At 40.3% G+C, this 22,739-nt stretch overlaps 1 protein-coding gene across 2 annotated transcripts in view; it reads left to right on the forward strand.

Annotated features, from left to right (window-relative positions):
• SYN2 (synapsin II) overlaps positions 1–21,974 on the forward strand; it is a 341,584-nt gene extending 319,610 nt beyond the window's left edge. For both annotated transcript variants that reach the window (XM_054976925.1, XM_054976926.1), the window contains 4 exons: positions 1,147–1,296; positions 11,978–12,038; positions 16,582–16,819; positions 21,786–21,974. In XM_054976925.1, the coding sequence (XP_054832900.1) occupies positions 1,147–1,296; positions 11,978–12,038; positions 16,582–16,819; positions 21,786–21,921 (585 nt within the window). In that variant the 3' untranslated portion in view covers positions 21,922–21,974. The remainder of the gene's footprint in view (positions 1–1,146; positions 1,297–11,977; positions 12,039–16,581; positions 16,820–21,785) is intronic.
• Positions 21,975–22,739: the final 765 nt, after the last annotated feature.

Here is a 22,739-nt window from a genome sequence, read left to right on the forward strand (position 1 = left end):
GATGACTGGGGAAGGCAATGGCAAACCACCCCATAAAAAAAAAGTCTGCCAAGAAAACTTCGTGATGCAACATCCTCCCATGGGTCAGTAATGACTCAGTGCTTGCACAGGGGACTACCTTTACCTACCTTTACCTGTCTGAGTGAGCATGTTGAGCATCATCCCATTCAGCATTTTTAAAAGGTGCGAACATGGTGAACAGTACTTCATTCTTCCTTTCATAAAGTTATGACAAGCATCTCCCCTGAAATTTAATTGAAGAATCTGGCTGATAGTAAGAATAATTAACTAATTGCAAAACAAAGGTAGAAATGATTACCTGTCCACCTGGTTACTCAGAATTGTTGCTGTGACAATAGGGAAAATGTATATCATGCCTTCCTAGGATGTACCAAGCAGCTATGAGCACTTAATAAAAGAAAACAGCCTCATATCTGTCTCCAAAGAAATATAAAAGTTTAACTGTGATACCATGTAATCCTTGAGACAGCAATTTATTTTTTATATGAAAAAATGTTCAAGGCAGCATTAGAGTGCTGCTATTTGCTACAGGCATGTCAGCAGTAGTTATAAGATCATGAAACTATATATATTGTAGAGCAAACAAGAACAGTAGCTGGAACTTTTACAGTGTTTAATGTGTATATAGTGAAAAGATCAGCCCTGACCTTGATAGCCCAGGTAAGCCTGATCTCATCAGATCTCAGAAGCTAAGCAGGGTCGGCCTTGGGGTTAGTAATTGGATGGGAGACCTCCAACAAAGACCAGGGTTGCAGAAGCAGGCAATGGCAAAACCACCTCTGTTAGTGTCTTGCCATGAAACCCCCTGGTGGGTCACCTGGTGGAATGCCTTGAGGGCACTCTCCACTACCACCAGTGGCAAGAGCAGCATTAAGGCTGTGCTGTCTAATTCCATATTAGCTGAAATCACCACCACCAGCAGCTCAACTTGCCGCTAGTCCTCCTGTACTTGGTGCATTAAAAATGTAGCACTTCCTATCATTTGCCTCGCCTTTCTAGATAACAAAAACTGATATATGAAGGGGGGGAAATTTTAACATTAGCTTCTAAAGAAATGCTTAGCACTCTTCTTTATTATTATACCCACTGGAGTTTCTCTGCCTGATCAGATTTGGTCTCCTTTAGGTTATGGACTCTGCAATGCCTTTGATTGGTGAGCATCAAGCTGAAGACAAACAGCTTATAACTGAGCTTGTTGTAAGCAGAATGAACCAAATGTTATCTAAAACACCTACACCATCTCCTCAGAAACCAACTGCCACTCAGCAGCCCCAGGTAAGGAATGCTAACTCTGTATATGCACACGCAGAGAACAGCAGATGTTAAGATACCGTGACTATTCTTGAAGAAATTCTCTTGCTGTGTTGTGTAACGTCCTGTATTGTGACCAAGGGATATAATTATTTTTGACAACTTATTCTGAAGAATTTTATGAAAAGTTTAACATTAAAAGTTTGAAAAAAATGAAAATACCATGAACATTCAGGACACATTGTACTGTTGTTGGAGGAAAGGGGACAATAAAAATTGATTACAATTCATGAGGTTCTTTGGTACGGAATTCAAAGCACCTGAGTTGGATGCAATGAACCCTGGAAAGAAGGAGCTGACAGGATGTATCTGTCTTTGTAAAGATTCCTGTGCCCATGAAAAACTGCTGCAGAAGGCTGGAGGACCCTCCAGAATAAAAAGAGGTACTGTAATGGGAGCTGCAGCAAGAAAGAGGAATTGGCAGAATTTCACACTCCCACCTACTCAAGCTCTTGATCCATTTGCAGAAGAGCTTCTGCAAGAGGAGAAGGGCTCTGTGGCCCTCTTGCACATTGCCACTCACCTGAAACCTCTCTTCCCAGGTTTGAGGCTTCACAGGCAGTTAAGGCAGTTACAATTTGCCACCTGTCTAGTTCCTGTTCATCAGGCAGAGAGCCCTGACCCAAATATACACAGGGCCCTCTCTCCTCTTCCCAGAGACCTCACCAGACAGGGCAGCCACTTCCCCAATTCAGCACCCCTCACCCAGCTACTGCCCTGGTCTATTGAAGTAAGGGAACTCAGCTTTTACTTCCCATCTACATTTCCACCATTTTGTTAATCAGGCACAAGAACGCTTGATGTTTGTGTATGTGTTATTTCCCCTCAGCCGAAAACTTCCAGTTAGGCAGGGTTAAATGGAGGGGGACCCTTTTATTTACAAGTTGTATAACACAGGAATGAGTGATTGAAACACACAGGATACCTGTTATTCAGATGTGAATTATAAACCTTTTTCATAATTAGTGGATGGATACAATATATTAGAACAGGTGTCAGCCACTAGTTATTTTTCTGCTACTTCTCTCCACAGCCTCCAATTTTTTCTTCCCCTTCACTAATTGTCCTAATGGATTTCAACTGTCCCAAGCTAACATTCTGTTAGCTCTCATTGGCTGTTTTCTCGGAGAAGCACAGCTGGAACTGATTCTGTCTATCACAGGATTGTTTTTACCATTTTCTCACATACTGTGTCTCACTTTTTCCCTAGGGCCCCCTGACCCTCAGAAGCAGCTTTTTCTGGATGTGTCAGAAGGAAACATGTGTTCTTTGAACCCATCCCATTACAGTTCTTTGGATCCACCCCCTTATATTTAAACTAGCTATGCAGAATTTAATGGAAGTATGCCTTCAACTTCTGAAAGAGCCAAGTCATTTAAAGTACATTTAGAGGATGCAGTGTGCGTGTGGTTGTTGTTATATAGTGTCACGACAGTCTCACTCCAGACAAGATTGTTGTTTTATGTTCTAAAGCATTGTAGTCAGATTTTCTATTCACTTCCCTAAGTAATTATCTGGGGTCATTAAGCAACTCTTCACATCTACAGTTATATAGCTATGGTGGTTTTTTAATGTAAGTAAACAATAATAATAACATTAGATTTATATACCGCCCTTCAGGATAACTTAACACTCACTCAGAGCCAAAACACACGTTAAGGAATACCTAGGTTCAGCACGTGTTCTCTTACCTCAAGGTTTGCCGGGATCTGTAGGCGTCCTGGAAGCTTAAAGTTTAGCATTTACAGAGCAGCAGGGAGGGAAATACAGGCGCCTGTATTTCCCTTCCCCTTTCTGCTGCTCTGTAAATGCTAAACTTGTTCTCTTACCTCAAAGTTTGCTTGGATCTGTAGGCATCCTGGAAGCTTAAAGTCTGCTCTTATATCTACCCAGGGAATACAATTACAGGACCCAATGGCATCAACTACACTGTCTCTGGCTCTTACAGCTGCTCATCCTCCAATGTGATATATGCCCTCATGTGCCAACAATGTCCATCTGCTCTGTACATTGGACAAACCAGCCAACCTCTACGCAAAAGAATAAATGGACACAAATCTGACATTAGAAATGGCAACATCCAGAAACCAGTGGGAGAACACTTCAATCTACCAGGACATTCCATCAAGGACTTAAAGGTCACTGTAGTTCAACAGAAACCTTTCAAAAACAAAATCCAACAGGAAGCTGCTGAATTGGAATTCATATGTAAATTTGACTCAGTCAAGCTGGGACTGAATAGGGACTATGAATGGTTATCTCATTATCAAAAGTAACTGATTTCCTTTACAGAAGCAAACTGATCTCCATATCAGAAGGAGCTGTTTGCATCTACTCCCCCCTCCCCTCTCTTCCTCTATATCTGACCAGTTTCTTCTTGCCCTCCATGCATCTGACGAAGAGAACTGTGACTCTAGAAAGCTTATGCTACAGTAAAGTTGGTTAGTCTTAAAGGTGCTACTGGACTCTTTTTGATTATGCTACTACAGACTTAACAGGGCTAACTCCTCTGTTTCTTAAGGTTGCAGCTCCATCTTGTGGCAGATACTGGAAATCAATTCTTTCAATCTGTAGTAAGGCTTATAGTACTGTTTCCCAACCAGGTTCCTCTGGGGTTACCCAGGAGTTCTTCAGGACATCATCAGGGGTTCCATAAGAAATTGTGGAATAAACAATTTTTTGGAAATACCATCCTAATGTTTCTTCATGAAACTCAGTCCTCAGACTTTCTATGCAAGACTGATTTAAGCTAAGTCCATGAAGTTCTATACAGTGATGCCTCAAACTGAAGTGTTTATGCCTAACTCCTACCCTGACTTTCAACACTGGTGTCACCATATCTGCATGTGATGTGCGCCAGTAGTGGATAAGATTTTGCACTGAGAATTGGTTTGCTAGCACTGCGAATCTCTATGAATCATTCCATAAGACTTTTTTAGTGTTTGCCAATTGCGTTCTCAGAATTTCTCAGAATTGTTTAGCAGATCAACCCTGTGAGCTACTACACGAAGGTCTTGGAATCTTAGTGCCAATACAAACAGACCTTACACCAATGCCAAGACATAGCAGGGCTTAGTGGTGCAACAAATATAGTTCTTCCCCTCCCCCTTGTTCATGACCGCTGTGCAGCTCAGGGACCTTTTCCTCACTTTCCATGTCTTCCTTTTACCTCACCTTGCATGTCATCTTCCTAGTCCTTTGGACCATAAAAATAATTGAACTGACCCAAAAGTTACTATCCTTTAAGAGGGGACAATGCCAGCTAACACTAACAATATAGCAAAAAAATGCCAAAACCAAAGCTAAACAAAGCTAATCATATTTTAAAAAATCATTTAGATCAAAAATTACCAGTTGCCCAAACCTTTCCCCCCAATCTCCTCTGTGCCTATTCATATGAGATTAGTGTAAACTGCCATTTCTTTCCTGACAGGTACTCTTTTGTGGTGCTGGCAAATGATTCAAGTGAAAAGGGTTCTTCAGTCTAGAGTAGCCATTGGTGGAATAGATGGTGAGTCTATTCCACTGGGGAAAGAATCATGCCTTAGTGCCAGAACGTCTGCTTGGCATGCAGAAGGTCCCAGGTTCAATTCCTAGCACATCTAAGTAAAAGGATCAGGTGGTAGATGATGTGAAAGACCTCTTCCCAAATCCCGAGACCCTGGAGAGGCTCTTGTCAGTCTGAGTAAACAATACTTGACTTGACAGACGAATAGTCTGATTCCATTTCAAGAAGGTATACAGGCATACTGCTACAGGAATGCCAGTTGGCAAAGTACGCCAGCAGATGGAGCACTTGTGACATGACAGCAAGATAAATAGTCTAGTTTTCTTCTTTGGCTTTCATCACAGCTGGACCTAATGAATAATGAAAATGCACTTCTCTGCAAACTAGAAGATGGTTAATTTCTACAATATATTTGTATACTATTTATAACAATTTATGGAACAAAGAACAGTAGTCTCCGAAATAAGTATTTTATTCCTGCACAATCTCAGAGATGTGTATGCAAATTTTCAGGGCCTTTTAAGGCAAGATCTCTACAGTAGCCAATATCCTGAGCTTCCCACAGGAAAAGGCACAAAAAGTCCTATTTGGGTTCTTCTGCTCAAAAAAGAAACTGTTACATGGGAATATATCTGAAGAATACAGAGGGCACCCAATGAAATGAATACACAGAAGGCCTAAAGTTAAAGAATATTTTTCACACTAGTGTACAGAGAAGCCTGGAAAGCTCTTCTCTGCAGACCAAAGACCAGCTGTTCAAATGTGGAAACAGAAATATTCCTCAAAGTCAGGAGGCCATTTGAAAGGCTGTTCAGGATTTTCCTAGGAAGTCCGAGTTGCTGTTTAAATGTCCAGAGTATTTTAATCCAACTATAGCTGGAAAAAGGAGTCCTTTTGCCTTTCTCTTGTACAACTCTTATTATTATTTATTTAATTTATAGCCCGCCCACCCTGCAAACGGGCTCAGGGCGGGTTACAACAAAAGCAAAATACAGGAATAACAATAAAATCACAAATCGTACATACAGCATTTCAGCAATCATCATCTGCTCATCATCTATAAAGAGGGTGAAGGTGTGGGTTAGTATCCTATGGCTGCTCACGCATGGGGGGGAGGTGACTATGTGCCCCCCCCCACACACACACACAGGTAGGAGACTGGCAGGGAGACTCACTTGGTGGATTTGGTGTTGGCTTCAACTAAATGCCTGGCGGAACATCTCTGTCTTGGATTGAAGATCCTGGCAGGCCCGAGAGTCTTCTGACAGAGAGTTCCACCAGTTCAGGGCCAGGACCAAAAACATCCTGGCCCTGGTCAAGGCCAGTCAAACTTCCCTGGAACCAGGGACCACCTGCAGATCTCAGCACCCTCCGGGGTATATATGGGGAGAAGCGGTCCCTCAGGTATGCTGGTCCCAGTCCATTTAAGGCTTTATAGGTTAAAACCAGCACCTTGAACCTGACCTGGAACTCCACAGGAAGCCAATGTAGCTGCTGCAAAGTTGGAGTTATGTGTGCTCTGTATGGTATACCCATCAGGATACATGCAGCAGCATTCTGGATCCGCTGCAGTTTCCGGGTCAGACTCAGGGGAAGCCCTGTGTAGAGCGAGTTACAGTAATCCAGTGTGGAGGTGACCATTGCATGGATCACTGTCGTTAGATCATGGATTGAAGATAGGGTGCAAGCTGCCCCGGTCTGCCTTTTTCCACCTTAGAAAGGCCTGTGTCAGGAAAGTTGGACATGGTGATGGGGGGGGGGCAGGGAGCCTCAAAAAAGTGGAAGTGGCCTCTCAGAGGTCAAGGGCTAGCAGATAAAACCTCTCAGGTTCCTTCCATTGTGTCAGATTTACTCTTCTGGCACTGTAAGGATGACCACACATGGTGATTTTATGCCAGTGCAACTGAAGCATAATCCTACGCATGGTTTAGAAGATCTAGAGCTAGCTATTCCATTTCTGAGGAATCTGTTCAGTACTTATGTATGAGACTGCTTTTGCACTTGGCATTATGGCTCTTACAGGATGTTGTGCAGTACAGAAGGTAATTCTCCCTGGACCCTACCTACCAGAACATAGTCACCTTCAGCCAAATCCTAGGAGCACTGCCTTAAGCACAGCTTACAGACCAGGCCTCAAATATGGGCAGCTCCTGTCACTGTAATGATCTTGGCAGTGTTTGGGCTGAAACAGAGAGTTTAGAACTCAGCTACACAGACTTGTAATGCTTTTAGAGTAAAATAAATATATGTCAAGATTAGATATAAAATGCATAATCAAGAAAAGGATGACTGCATTTAAATATAATAAGAATATTTTTGCCTCATAGTCTTCTTTTATTCTGTTCAAACCAGGAAGATAACTTCTGGAGCAAGATTCATTTAATTATTTTTCTGATGTCATTAAGCAACACTATATTCAGAAAGTGTCTTAAACCTTTAAAATCCCCGCCTTTCCTGTCTAAATGTGATAGTTCATATATTTAAGGAATAGTCTCCACTGTTCCATTAGCAAGGATATTCAAGACTATTGCTAGATCTTCCATCAGTTACCAGAAAAAATCCACAGGAAGTATGGAGCATCTCACTGGGAGTTCTAGCAGACCCGTGGTCTTATTTGAGAAATGTTGTCAAGACTCTGTATCTCATTTGTGCAAATTATATGTGCATAGGATGAGGATGTAACCTTCTGACAGATGTATGACAGTATGAGAAGGCTAAATTTTCTTAAAAGCTTTGGCTAACGGAAAACATATCTGAGATTTAGAAGCATTTGTTTTTAAATTGGTTTTAATGATAGGCATATGCCCAAAAAGGAAAATCATTAGGTCCTGAAAACCTTTCAGTAAATGCTGCCATATCATGTAGGTGTGGTATTGACTGGTCTCTGTTGCTCAGCCTAGACAAATAAGCTGGTTAGTAATGATAAGTGGTTATGTGATTAGCCTGAAATTTCAGCAAGGTCTGATGGATATTTTGCTAGGAAACACGCTGTGCCCAATACAGGCAGGGAATGCAGTTGCTAATTAACAAGCAGCAAGCGCATCCGTAGGAAAGTGTATAAGGGATATTAAAGTTCTAAAATGTTTAAACAAAGCATGTATTTAAGGAAATGCAATGAACAGGAAGTGTGAGACAGCATACTGGAAAGCCTAATTTAGGGCAAAGGAATTTCCTTTAAGGTGGGCTATATTAAGCATAGGCTGAAGATCTGTTAGTTTTGTAAATATATTGGACACTGTGTATTATTCACATTTTATTTCTCATTAAAAAACACTGTTACTTGTTCAGATGCCCATCTCAAAACACTTCCTGTGACAGAGGAGATAATGTCAAGTTCCAAGGCAAAACTGGTAAAAGGTTTTATGTAATGATACATTAAGAAAAGACATATAGCAGATCCTTAGCCAGAGAAGTGTCCTATCTATCTTCATTTAAGGTCGTGATGGGAGGAGGTTTAACCCTTTCACATCTTCACAGCTTCAATAAACTGCTTCCTTTGAAAACTGTCTGAAAACATTCATGGGTTCAAAATGCCACAGACTGGTCACTGTTGCAGGCTGGATACCAAAGCTCGTATCACTCTTGCACTGAATGATGTAACCTGGCTGCCCTTTCATGTCTGTGCACAATTCAAAATGCTTTCTCTTACCTTTAAAGTCCTAAATAGTATGACACCAGGGTGCTTGCAAGACCACTTCATACTGTACTGTCCAGCCCACTGGTTAAGATCTTCATTCCAAACCCTGCTCTCTGTGTGAGGTGCGGCAAGTGGTAAATCAACAATTCTATTGCTTTATTTTGTTTCATTGTTTATTTAGAGACAGTGTGGTATAGTGGCTAGAGTGATGGACTAGGATCTGGAAGAATGAAGTTTGATTCCCTGTTCTGTCATGGAAGCTCACTGGGTGACCTTGAGCCATCACAAACTCTCAGCCTAATCCACCTCACAGGGTTTGTTGTGAGGAAAAATGGAGGAGAGGAGAATGATGTAAGCTGCTTTGGATCCCCATTGAGGAGAAGAAGGGATATAAGTGAAATAAAGAAAGTTTAAATGCTGTCTTTCATTGATTGTTTTTATGATTTTGTTTTATACTTATTATTGCTTTTCGACTTTGTTAACTGCCTTAAGCTAAAAGATATATGAGTGCCGTTAGTCTCTCAAAGGAAATAAGATGGGTCCCTATGGGTGTGCCTTACAAAACCCCCAAGGAAAAAATAGAAACAAAATCTACTGTTTCAGGTTGATTCTGTGATTGTGATAACACAAATCCATAACTCTTAGGAATTACGAAAAACACCTCCTGAAAATCTGTGTTGTTCTTTATATTCGAATGCTTACTATCAGGCATCTTGGTTTTTTTAATTCTCCAAATTACCCAGTTGGTAGTATTTCTCCATTCCAAACTGATCCTTGCAAGGAATCATGAGGTGAATGCTCCTAGCCAATCGCCTTTGGAGATAAGCCCCAGAGAAGGAATTTCTGTGGAGCCTGTGCAAAGTTGTGAGTGCTCATACTGCTCCATGGACTGCTCCAAGTTTATGCAAAAAACTTCCCACTGTGCTACTTTGGCATCAGGAAAAAGACTGCGGGGGCGGGGGGGGGGGGGGAGACACACACACCCTTCCTCTATCCATACTGCCCCTTGTCAGCAAAATCTGCTTTTATGGCTTTTAAACAACATTCTTGGAACTGAGATATGACTGATAAAAGTAGTGAACATGGAAACAACTCATAAATGAACATATCATGTAGCTTAGCCCTCAGACTTCCCCACACTTCAGCCCCCCACTACCAGCTCCTGCTCCTCCTTTAGGAATGCCTTAAATAGTAATACTATTAAGATATTAATTAAGGTACCCCTTACAGTAGATGGCCAGCAGGAAGATATGTATCTCACATGCATACATACTCTTTTTTTTTAATGTGAACTATTTTCAAAGATGGCAGGGATGGAGTTGGATGAAAGGGGAGGTTAAAAGGGAACCTTCTTTACATTGTGAAAGAAAAAAAATCTCTTTTAAGAGATTGAACAGTTTTGCTTTGTGAGACTATGGGGTGAAAAGGTTAAACCTAGAGTTGCTGTTCCCAGGGTGTGTGTGCAAAGGATGCTCCCATTTCCCATTTCTGTTCATAGTGAAGGTGGGAGAAAAAATATTTAAAATTGGCTGTCAGACCAAATAGCTGATATCACTTTGGAGAAAATCCAGAAGTGACATCATGCCAATGACTGCTCCCCATGTCCTTGCCCCCAGGTCTTCCTCTGGTTTCCAGGCCATGCCTCATAACCCTAATTAAACTCCCCCACAGGCCCCTGATCTGAATTATGGCTTTTTGCAGCTGTAACTGAGCTTTAAAATATCTCCCAAGTATCTTAGTTTTAATTCACAGAGAACCTTCTTTCTTGGATATTAGGAATTGCTAATGAAGCCCTGCTCTGTTAATATAAATTGTGAATGCTATAGTTTCACAACAAGGAGCAAGGCTTTTTCAGTGGTAATAACCCCTATTTTTGGACCTCTCGTTGGTGAGAGGCACATTTTCTTATTAAAAACGAAAAGTTGCTTTTTCCACTATACTTTCAGCAATTAGATTAAACTGATGATTTTACTATAGTTATATTGATTCTATTTTACTGTTGTTATGGTTTGGTTAGACATTTTTTGCATAATGGTTTTTAGATTTTTTCTTTCTGATTATGTTTTCACTGTATATTGATTTTTATATTATAAACCACCCTGGAAACCATTATGACTGACATCCAAATATCTCATTCAGGTGTCTTCTTTGCTATACTGTGAATTCGTGTCTTCTTTGCTATATTGTGAATTATGTATTTATGGATTCCTCATAAAGTTCTTTATGTCCAGTTCTGATTTTACTCAGTATAGAAGGTTGTGGAATTTAATTATCTTACTGTGGAAATTCTAGGGAGAAAGAAACAGGAACTGCACATTCAATAAATAAATATCATTATTATTGTCTTTTTGTTTACTAGCTAATTTTCAGAAGGAGAATGAGCCTTTTCCCACCATACAATCAAACTCACATTCTTCAAAGTATATTACTCTAGGCAGACAAACACAGAACAAAATTGTTGCAGCTGTTTCAGATAATGGCCTGATTCTAAGTAGGATTGCCATCCCAAGCAGTCAGCATATATCTCATGATACTGCAGGTGAGAAGGATGGAATGGCTCCTCTCAGTTGTTTGCTGGTTTCTTCCTTCTAACTACAGCCAGTTTCACCTGCTAATACAATCAGTAAGGATCCCACACCACTGGTGGGGGTGAAGGATCCCCCACTTTCACCCTCCACACCCCGCCACCACTCACCTGGCCAGCAGAGGAGAAAGGTGCAGGAATAGGCCTCCCATCTCCAAGAATTACAACTGATTTCCAGGCTACAGAGATGAGTTCCCCTAAAGAAAATGGCTGCTTTGGAGGGTGGACTCTGGCATAATACCTTGCTGAGGCCCCTCCCCTCTCCAAACCCCAGGAGCCACCACCCAAATCTCCAGGAATTTCTTAACCCAGAGCTGGTAACCCTATGGTTAGTTGCTATCCAGCTGAACTGTAGTCCATCATTTATATATGACATCTTATTAAAGTTATGATAAATCTCTTTGTTCTGTTGCTTGCCTTGGAAAACAGGTGTAGGTGTGCCAAGTTCCTGGTAGGCCGCAGTGACCATTTTCACACATCTCAACATAGTGTTAAACTCTCAGAACGAGATCATCTTCATGGCGTGATTTCTGATGTCATCGCGTCATGATTCAGTTTTCGTAGCACGATGACATCAGAAATCATGCCATAAAGACACCCTCATTCCATGAGTTTAGCACTATGTCAAGATGTGTGAAAACAGCCCGTGCATAGTGGCTGCATTCAGCTCTAGAAGGTAACAAGTTGTGAAAACCAAAAAAATCCAATGCATACTTTCTGTGTATTTAGATATGATTTAGTCCAGACAAGTAGCTTCTTAAGATGTAGAGAGAAAAGCTTCTAATAGTAATGTTAGAATTCTGGTTGGGAGAAAAAAAGGAGGGGGTAAATAAATAAAACTGAGGACTAAACTCCTAGATTTTTATCTGTCTTTTAATCTCCTTCTGATTTTCTTTTGTTTGTTTTTCTTTTGCAGAGTGGATCATTAAAGGAGCCAGAATCAAACAAAGTCCCACCCCAGCGACCACCTCCTCAAGGTTGTTTACAGTACATTCTCGACTGTAATGGCGTTGCAGTAGGACCAAAACAAGTCCAGGCTACTTAAAAAATTGAGACTAAAAGCAGGGGTAGAAGCCAAAAAGAAAACAAAGAATCAGACAACACCAGTTTTGGGGTTTTGTGCAGTTTTTTGCATTGTTTCAGTGATGACCTGGACTGTGTTTTTTCTATGCAGTGTCAACTATACTGTCTGGTTGTTTCTCTGTTCACGTTTGTGTTGTAATGCTTACTTATGTTTCTCTGTATAACTTGTGATTCAGGGCTGTCAACAGTGTACAAGAATTGTGCCTCTACTGAGTCTAGTGCGACTGTATATTATGGATGGTTAGACAGTATTTTTGAAGTATTATATATTGTGGAGGTAAAAACCAACCCAGGTTGAGATTTAAATACTTTTGCTTAACTCTGTGAGTATGTGTGCTATATTCATTAAAAAATGTGCATGATTTATGTAGAAAGATTAATATTTTGAAGGTCTCATTTAGTATTATGTTGAATGAGGCATCTTTCTTTTTATAATTTTATAAAGATTGTTAATTTTTAAGTTCATACAACAAGTAAGAGGAAAGACTAATGATTTTTTTAAGTTATTTGTGATGATATATTTAAAAAACTATTTTGAGGAATACTTAAATATCCTGTATGTTCAGTGCAGACTTTTTATTTTAAAAAATCTGCATTTAATCATTAGCCTCAGCGCTATTAAAATAGGCCACCTATGTGCAATATTAATGCAAGGAGACTGAATGTATTTAAGTTCAATGAGAGATTTTCTTTGGTGGCTATGAAATAGCCATCTGGCCTTGTACAGAACTCAAGCAAGTGTTTACCAGAAACACATTTTTACCAACAAAAGCCAGGTAAGCAATTGATGCTTCATGGAAGAAATGAGCAGGGCTAATAAAACTCTTGCAAGATTAAACATTATCTTTCTTTTACAAATATTACAATAACTATTCAGCTGGTGTAAAAAAATGTAGTTAGTTAACTCAGCCCTATGTCAATGGAGGTTATTGCGAAGCAGTTAAGATATATGATGATAGAGCCATGATCTGATCTACAATCTGAGTAGAAGCAACAGAGTGAATGTTAGTATATGCCTAGATGACCCACAAGGAGTTAAATGGTATAGGGCTTAGAATGGCATAGCTGTGAGTCAAGTGTATGTAAATACTAGAGCAAGGTGACCTGAGATGTTTTACTTTTGCCAAACTTTCTTATAGCCATAATTGCTTATGACTGTCACATAACCAATGGCTATGTGCATAATCTTACAAGCAATATCCAGGCAGGCAGTTAAACTGTTAGGAAAATCTAGCCTGTGAATGCAACCTGCACTAAAGTATACTGTAGAACTAGTTTGTGAACAAGGTAAAGGATTGTGTTTTGTCAATTAAAATCTCATACTAAGGTAAACAGTGGTCCCTAGGTTAATACAAACAAGTTTTGTTTTCTCGTGAAACAATGTTATAGTCTGGTTTTATTTTCCCTGCAAACACTACCAACAAAACGTGTAGCTTAGTTCCCAAATGATCATTTTTATTATTAATTCCAGCTGATGAGCTGAGAAGTTCAATTTTATTTTGATGGCAATTTCAGCACTAGCTGGGCATGCCACTATTGATTGCCTGCTTTGGACGGACTGTAAAAAGGACCTTTTTGCTTCTGTGGACACTGTGTCTGGTCAATAATCTATTGAGGATCATACTGATTATTTTGGTTGTGCAGAGTGAATGTATCCCTTTCAGCATCATGTTCACTCCTCCTTAACTACAGTCACTCACAGTGTGAACCTAAGAAGAATTACTTCAGTCTAAGTCTATTGATTTCAATGGGCTTAGAGTGGAGAAACTCTTCTTAGGACTGCAGTGTAAGTGAACAAAAGAGCACTCCACCCAGGGTAAAGAAAGGAACCCTCTCAAGCCATGAGCATTCTTTTGCATGTAGTAGTGTGAGTATTTACAGGTGCTTTATTGTTTATTAGTTGTGCGAGTGTGTGTGCGCAGACTGCAGATAAAAGACCTGAATCCTGGCAGGACTTCAGTGTATTGCAAAAGGTCTTAAAAGGGCACACACCTGTTGCTGCATACCACAGATAAGAAAGCAAGCCAAATGTCTCTGCATGCTAGCATGCTTAGGTGCAATATTGTGGGAAATAGGGAACAGATATTTTACAGTATAGAATTGATGTTCGGGGGGAGGCGGGTTGGTGTTTGTTTTGTTTTTTTTTAATTTATTTGTAATTTTTTTAATTATTGTTGCCTTTTTGTACCAAACCAGCTGCAAGAAAGTGAGCAAATGCTGAAGTGTGACTGCAGTATATATTTTGTGAAAAATCTTGTACAGCTTAATGTGCAATAAAAAAAAGTTACATCTGTCTTCAGTGTATAGTTTCTGGAATACAACCCTCCCATTGGGGGGAAAATTCTTTATACTCAGTGAAGAAAAAGAAACAAAAGAATGTGATTATTAAATGCAGAACTGGGGTACTAAGGAACACTTTCCTCTATAAAGCCATCCAAATCAAAAGGCATCATTCCTCAGTCTATTTAAAACTAAACCTCCTGATTCTGGGCTTGTTTTAGAAAAATTCATTGTTGTAACTGACTATTCTCAAAATATATGCTATTGTTAGAACTACACAGATAAGTTACCAAGAACAGCATGTGGAAAACTAGCCAGGAACTTATTTTGCTATCCCAGAAGAATGTGACTTAAACAGTTAGATTAATTTCCTAAATTTATGTGCTATGTAAGAGAAAATAAGGAAACTTGGGTAGAAATTTCCTTTAAATATTACTATTTCCTTACCTTGAATTTTAAAGTCCTCACATTTTAAAGCAGATCAGAAGGATTGCACCAGGCTCAGTTTTATAATGCTGTTTGGTTTTTTAAAATTGAGTCATCCAAGAGATACAATCTCTAAGCCTTGTTTGAGTGGGTTATTTGAGCCATATGACATGAAGAGTTTGCAGAAAATGTAAATTCACTGTAGTCCTTCCAGTGAAAACTACACACAGACACCTGGTGCTGGATAAAGCACAGTGCTTGTACTTAGTTCTTTCTGAACTCATTTTCAGTGAGAAAGCAACAAATCCAACAGCATCTTTCTTAAAAACTGACAAAGCAGCTGGACTGTGGATTTCACAATTTTAATGAGTTATACAAACCTGTATAATATATGACCAAACCTGCCATTTTCTTTCCATCTGAGAGCAAACTCAGAAGACATAGTTTCATTGGAAGGGGAAGTTCTTGTATTTCGATCCTCTCAGTCCATGTTAGCTAGGATGCCAGCAAAGTTCATTGCCCCCATTTCTGATTCAGACTTCTGTAGCTTTAGTGCAGGGAGCCGTTCTCCACTCTTCCCCCACCAGTGCATGAACAGAACTGCTCCTTCCACTGAACTGAAATGGGGAAGTCCTTGCAGGTGACAATCCAAATAGCTCCAAATAGCTAAGCATTAGCCTGGTGGAAATTTTGACCATGCAGTTGCATACACTGCTTTGGAAACTCTCAGTTTCGAAAGAAGTATGTCATGTGGAAAAGCTGATGGTCAAGACAGAAAGTAGTCTAAAACCCTCATGGGCTGATGGAACTAGTTTGCTGGATTTTGGGGATCCTGGCCAAAGAATTTCACAATAGCACTGCAGCACTACTATAACTCTATATTAAGGTATAATCATGGACCCAATTTAGCTCACAATGAATGCCATCAAACTGTAAAACCACAGATAACGTCATAAATCCACTCAAATTCAGCTCCTTTAGGTTCCAGAGATACGAAACTGGCTCCTATCCATATTATACAGTATAGATGGGCCACTACAGAGGTTATTGTTAAATCCAGGAGCCTTATCCTAAAGTAATGATTGCTGTATCAAAACTGAGCATGTGTGAACCAGAGATATACCTGAGATACTTTCAAACATTTTCACTTCAATAAAGTTTGCCACTTCCTAACAGTGCAATCCTAAGCAGAGTTACACCTTTTAAAACAATTGACTCCAACAGACGGGTGTGATTCCACTTAGGAATATAGAGCTGCTCTGGGCTGGTATTACAAGGTCTTGGGTGTTTGTTTTTTGATAACTGCACAGTGGCTCCTGCTGCTCAAGGGTCACATGTTTCCTGTTTTTCAGAGTAGCTGTTGGGACTCATAGCCACTGTAGGCATACTTACTTCTTGATGACAGTTTAAAACAACACAGGCCAGAACTACTTGAGCATTAGGAACTAGCTAGGGCTGCTGTTGTAGAGCAACTGTGGCCTTGGTTTATATTACTCTGTATAATGCTGTCATATCCAGTTTCCTCATAAGAGTAACTTCATTTGCATTTAATCTGTGATGGAGCAATTTGGGAATGCTTCTTGCCCATCAAGAATATTCAAGTGAAATGGAGAAATGCTGTGACTAATGTAGCTTGCTCTAGATAGTTATTGCCCTGTTTTTAAGTGTTGGATATAAGAACTAGTACACAATTACTGATACATTATGAAGTTTTTCTTGTACTGAACCTAGGGGGCCCAGTGCAACCCCAAGGAATGCAATCACAAAGCCAGGAACCACAGCGCATGTTCCCTCCAGGACAGTCAGCAAAGCCCTCAAGTTCTCTGCCGCCACGTCCACCAGGCCCTGCAACTCAACAACCACGTGCCCAGGCCCAGGGTCCTTCAAGAGCTGGGCTACCAGTGGAAACTGAGGCAGAACATTCTCCAGCTACATCTCAGAAGCCTCCTCAGTCACACCCACAACTAAAGTAAGGCCTTTGTTTTCTCTTGTCACCTTCTGGATTAATTCTCTTTTCTTAGAAACATTTGGGGGCAACATGTATACAATGGAAAAACAAAACATTTCCCCTCCCTTTGAAAACCTTGAGAAGTTTTTTGTTAGCTTGATATGCAACAGAAAAAGTTCAAGTCCAGTTACTGTGGTTAAAGCACAATCTGTGCAGATTTCCCTGCTCAAATCTGGCCAAATTCAAGAATGCATCATCCTCTGTTTCTCTCCCATCATTGACTGGTTTTGGTTGAATGGAGAGCATAAGTTTCCTGAGGGTGGGAAAAACCCTTATCTACTTAAGCATTTAACTTTTCAATCATTTGAACAACAACAGAATTTTAAGTACAGTTGTCACAAACCCACATTCAATTCAGGCTTAGGCTGACCTTCCCCTACCCTGAGGTAAAACTTCTCCTCTTTAAGCCTATGAAGCTGTATACTGGGCTAGGAAGCCTCTGGTAGCGTGGTTGATGTTAAGCTTCAACTTTCCTTCTTGTCCCACCCTTAGGAAATATTAAAGATGGTTACCCAGCCAAGTCTTAATAGGGGACAGATCAGGGGTTTGCACTTCCCTTTAGCAGAAACTGGCACACAAGGCTTGGGGAGGTTCAAAACGCAACTGACGGTTTATTTACAGTAGGTAAAGTCAGAAGGCAGGTCAGCAGGTATTGGAATGGAAGAAACAGAAAGGTTTTTGTACAGGAACTTCACAGGTGTGAGGCACAAGGTATAACACTAGGTTGCTGGCTTCTTTCAGAGGTTGACACTGTTTCACAGATGTTACACTTTATATACTCAAACACAAACACGGCACGACTTTCCCTCCTCTCCAGACTTAAGGGTGCTCCACTGAGACAAACCCTTCCTAGATCCTGGGCAGGCGTTATAGTTATGAGCTATAACCCTGTTCCTGGCACTGAAGGGGAGACTGCTCTCTACCCACTTCCTTGGCCCTCTATAATTCCCAGATCTCTTAAGTCTAAGTAGGAGTTAGTGCTGATTTTCCCCTCTTTAGTCCTAGGACTAAAAGTGTTCCACAAACATTTCCTCTCACAGAGGATTCTCTGGCTGACCCTCTCTGGTCAAAATCCATGTTCCAACTCCCTTCCACTCTCTTGTTTACTCTTCAACTCCAACTGACAGCTGCTTCCCCAACATTCCATCCCCAACTGCCATTTCAGGCTAGCCACATTGGGGGTGGGGGAGACATGTCAATCATAGCTCACTGACTGGAAATCTCAGCATCTGAAGCTGAGTCCATCACAATAGTGATGCTTGGAAGTGTGTGTGTGATTTCATAAGTGCATGGGGGTTGACAAAATTAATCTTTTCAAGCTACATATGGCATAGATGTCTGCCTTCACTGAGTGCATAAGACATGCCACACCTAAGGCTGTGTGCAATAAATCCAAATTAAGCATTAATGGAACCTATTATTTACCCTAAGAATAAATTGTCATTGATTTATTGTAGTTGCATCCTTGGATTTTTATGAAATTCATAGCTTTTGAAGCATGGCTTTGGCTGACTGATGACACAAACAAAGCAGGAGACCTAGGAATAAAAATAAAAACCAGAAGCCAATACGTCCACTTCGAGCTCTGGCCGCTGAGCATTTGCTAATCTTCACACATTTCAGTTTCTACTCCTGAATTATGAAGGTCAAACACTTCTGCAGTTTAGAAATTTAATTCTTAGAAAAACTATGCTCCGATCTGAATTGTAAACAGATAGGTCAAGACTAAATACATGCAGCTGTATCTGTATGTATAATATCTAGCAGCCTTCACTGCCTCTAACTCATCTGTTGATAGGGTTGCCAGCTCTAAGTTGGGGAATTCCTGGAGATTTGGGGCATGAAGCCTGGAGAAGGCAGGGTTTTAGGAGGGAAAGGACCTCAGCATGGTATAATTCCATAGAGTCCACCCTCCAAAGCAGCCATGTTCTCCAGGTGAACTGATCTCTGTGACCTGGTGATCAATTGTAATTCTGGGAGATTTCCAGCCACCAGCTGGAGGCTGGCAACCCTATCTGTTGAAAATCTTTCCATCTCATGGCCCAATCACAACTTCATACTCTACAACCCCAAGCCAAGCAAGCATCTGTTTTCAAGAAAAACAAACATGCCATTTCTGTCAGGTGAGACACTACATCCAAGGTGCAAATATCAACAGGCAAGGAAGTAACAACATTTATTTCAGTATGAGCATTCATGAGTCAGAGCGCGCTTCTTCAGACATGGGGAACTTATAGGGAAAATTCAGGAATCATGGAAAAGGAAGGGCTGAGGCAGAAAGAGAGAGAAAGAGAGACTATTCTTACCTCCATTCCTAAACCACTGGCCCAGTGTATCTGGCCTGGAATATCCCTGAAAATGCCAGCATAATGCTATAGCTTGGTATGCTCTCCCACTGGGAAAAGTATATCCTATGTAAGGATGCTAAGAAATTTACAAAAACCAGTATCAACATTTAAACTTGCTTTGTTCAAAATGCCATCTTTGAATGGATCCTCTTTCGATTGCCTCAAAGATTTGCTTGCTAGAAGTATTGAAAGCAGCTTTTCTTCGGGCATTGGTGACAGCATTCAGCAGAATGGTCAGACAACTACCAATTGTGCATGCTTTATTAGTAAATCCTGGCTTATTGCGGGATATCTATTTTAAAAGCAGCTTTGTAAATTTGTATATCCTGCTTTTGCAACAGCACAGTTGACAGCATTCCTTCCTCTCCTCCTCTTCCCTTGCTTTTCACAGCCAAGACCTTTTCCTCCCCCCACTCCATATAGTCCAAAGATATATTCCAAAGATGAACAACCCCTTGGCTAAGAAAGATTTGGTCAATTCATTTTATCTTGATAGTATCAGGTGGGTCGTTAGTCTGTAGTGGTAGAGTCCAGTAGCACCTTAAAGACCAACAAAAATTTCCAGGAGCTTTTGTGAGTCAAAGCTCACTTTGTCCTACGTGAGCTTTGATTCATAACAGGTTATACGCTGGAATTTAAGTTCACTGACTTCAGTGGGCTCAGACTTGAGTAACTCTGCACAGGGTTGCCCCGTGAAGGTGCTACCATAAGCAGAACTACAGCTTCTAAGCCCATGGACATAAAAAGGTGTAACTCTGCTTAGGATGGCATATTACAGCCACTGTGCTGAACATGATCAGCCAGCTCTGATTCCATCCTGACCATTTATTTCCTGCCATGGCACAACTTTAGATCATTTTAACACTTGAAAACTAGATGTGTGTACCACACTAGATGCATAGCATGAAACCTTTCCTGAAGGACTCACAGCCTGAATCATGTCACAGACTTATTCCAGTTCAAATTTAATTTCCAAAAGAAGTAACTCCAAATTGCCAATGGGATTAACTGTACTCTGTGTGTCAGCATGTAAATGCTTGGCATTCTCACCCACATGCTCTTGCTTAACATGTGCGTGCAAGTGATCAGCCCGTGAATAAATATTTAATTAGGCCTCTTATTTTTGTGTTGCTAATCAAGTGAAGTCCTGCTTTGCCCTTCCACCCCCTCCTTTCAGGGAATATTAAACACGAGTACAATGAAAAAGATTAAAACATACACAGTCCTCCTTGCTCTGCTTTTCAACAAAAAGTGCCAGTTGAAAGTAGACAAGATATCCATTGTCATCTCACCCTAGGCTGTGATACAAGAAGAAGAAAATATATAATGTGACGATGAGCGTCAGATTGTATAGAATAAATAAGATTAATCTGTTTTACTAAGGTTCATCTGTTTTATTGTCCAACAGCTTATATTCAGCCTGGTTCAGATGACTTGAGAAATATGGCTTAATGAAAAGATCTTAATAAATATTATAGAGCTAAACTGAACAGATTTGTTTTGGATTGCTTTCTGGAATCATTAAATCAACAGGTATTGCATACAATGTGGATCCCATGTAGAGATAAGCCCAATTGATCTAAATAGGACTTCTTTCTGAGCATGCTTAGAATTGTGCTGCACACTCTGGGGAAATTAGCATGAATTAAGTGCTTAGTTGTTCTTAAGGCTACAATCCTACTTTCTTATCTGGAAGAAAAGCTGATGGTATTTCACTCACTTCCAAGTAAACCTAGTTACAAGTTCAGCAGTCTTAGGCATTTTTAATGTTTCTGGGATAATACTGAATATCCCTGAGGCAGAACTCCATGTATATGCTCTCATATACAACATAGGTTGTGTGGATTTCTGTGATGCCCCTCTCATGTAATACATAACACGCTATGTGCAGAATATTCCAGCATATACTTCTGGAATGATCGTCAGTGTAATCAACTCTGAGTCCAGAGGATTGCAACTACAAACAGGTGATCAACAGTGCTGGCACAAAAAAACCTGACCATCTGGATAAGGAGAGGAGTCTTTACCTCCTGCTCCCATTATATGAAATTCAAAAAGAGTCCAGTAGCACCTTTAAGACTAACCAATTTTATTGTAGCATAAGCTTTCGAGAATCACAGTTCTCTTCCTCAGATGCATGGAGGGCAAAAAGAGAAACTGGTCAGATATAGAGGAGGAGAGGGGGGGCGGGGTAGATGCAAACATCTCCTTCTGATATGCAGATGCAAACAGCTCCTTCCGATGTGGAGATCAGTTTGCTTCTGTAAAGGTTCAGAGGACTTAGCCGTGTTAGTCTGTAGTAGCAAAATCAAAAAGAGTCCAGCAGCACCTCCAAGACCAACCAGTTCCACTGCAGCACAAGCCTTCGAGAACCACAGCTCTCCCCGCCAGATGCATCTTTGTCAGAGAGCTGTGGTTCTCTTTTTGATTTTGCTACTACAGACTAACACGGCTAACTCCTCTGATTATATGAAATTGTAAATCAATTTCTGAAGGGTGGCTTTGCCTATAATATGAACATATATCTATCAATTTCAAACATATCAATTTTTTTCTGGGTGATTTTTTTTGTCTTGCAGCAAATCACAGTCTCTGACAAATGCCTTCAGCTTCACAGAGTCATCCTTCTTTCGATCATCTGTGAATGAAGATGAAGCAAAAGCAGAAACCATTCGAAACTTGAGAAAATCCTTTGCCAGCCTCTTTTCTGATTAGCTATGTAGAGTTTGATTTTATGCGTCCATAATGCATTAGAAAGTCTACTGTGAACATCATTTTGCAAACATAATTCCCTTGTGAATGATCTTTCTTTGCTGTTCCAACTATTGTATTAAGCAATATGTTAAACTCTTTAAAAAGAGACTACAATGAAACATATTTCAGGTATCCTGTATGTTAAAAAATCCACTTCTGAAAAAGCCAAGAGGAAAAACTATACAGCAGAATGCTTAAAAGTCCTCGTTAACTGTGATATTGTGGCCTTACCATTGAATGCACTAGGTCATCACACTCGATTTTTTGTGATATCATTATATCACATTGTTATGTTGTGAGTTTGCGACACTTCTTTCAGTGTTCACTTGCAAGTTTGTTTATTTATAGTGCATTAGTTAGGCATTCTGTTCTCCAAATTTAATCAGCTTTCTTTCTTGGCCCAGCTCTTTATGATGCACCTTCACTCTCTTTCACCTTCTTCCACTGGCAAGCTTTCCATTGGTTGAATGTGGTGTTCTCATTGCTGTTAGGAGGAAACTCTAGGACAAACCAATGTTATACAACTATGTGTCTAGACTACTGTATTTTCACACTTTTATTGTACAGCTATTTGCAACCTGTTAACAGTGACCTTTGATTTGTAACGCACCATGCATGACCTCATGTTACTCATAGTTCCATGTGACCTTCTAATAAATGCAAAGCCATTTGCCTGGCAGAAAGCAGTCCTTTGCAGGACTTGGATGCACAGTGGTATTTATTTCTCTGACAAATAGCTCCTGAGATCTTGTTTTTCCAACTGAAAAATACTATACTTA

The sequence above is a fragment of the Eublepharis macularius genome, chromosome 4 (genome assembly GCF_028583425.1).
Source record: "Eublepharis macularius isolate TG4126 chromosome 4, MPM_Emac_v1.0, whole genome shotgun sequence".
Taxonomy (NCBI): Eukaryota; Metazoa; Chordata; class Lepidosauria; order Squamata; family Eublepharidae; genus Eublepharis; species Eublepharis macularius.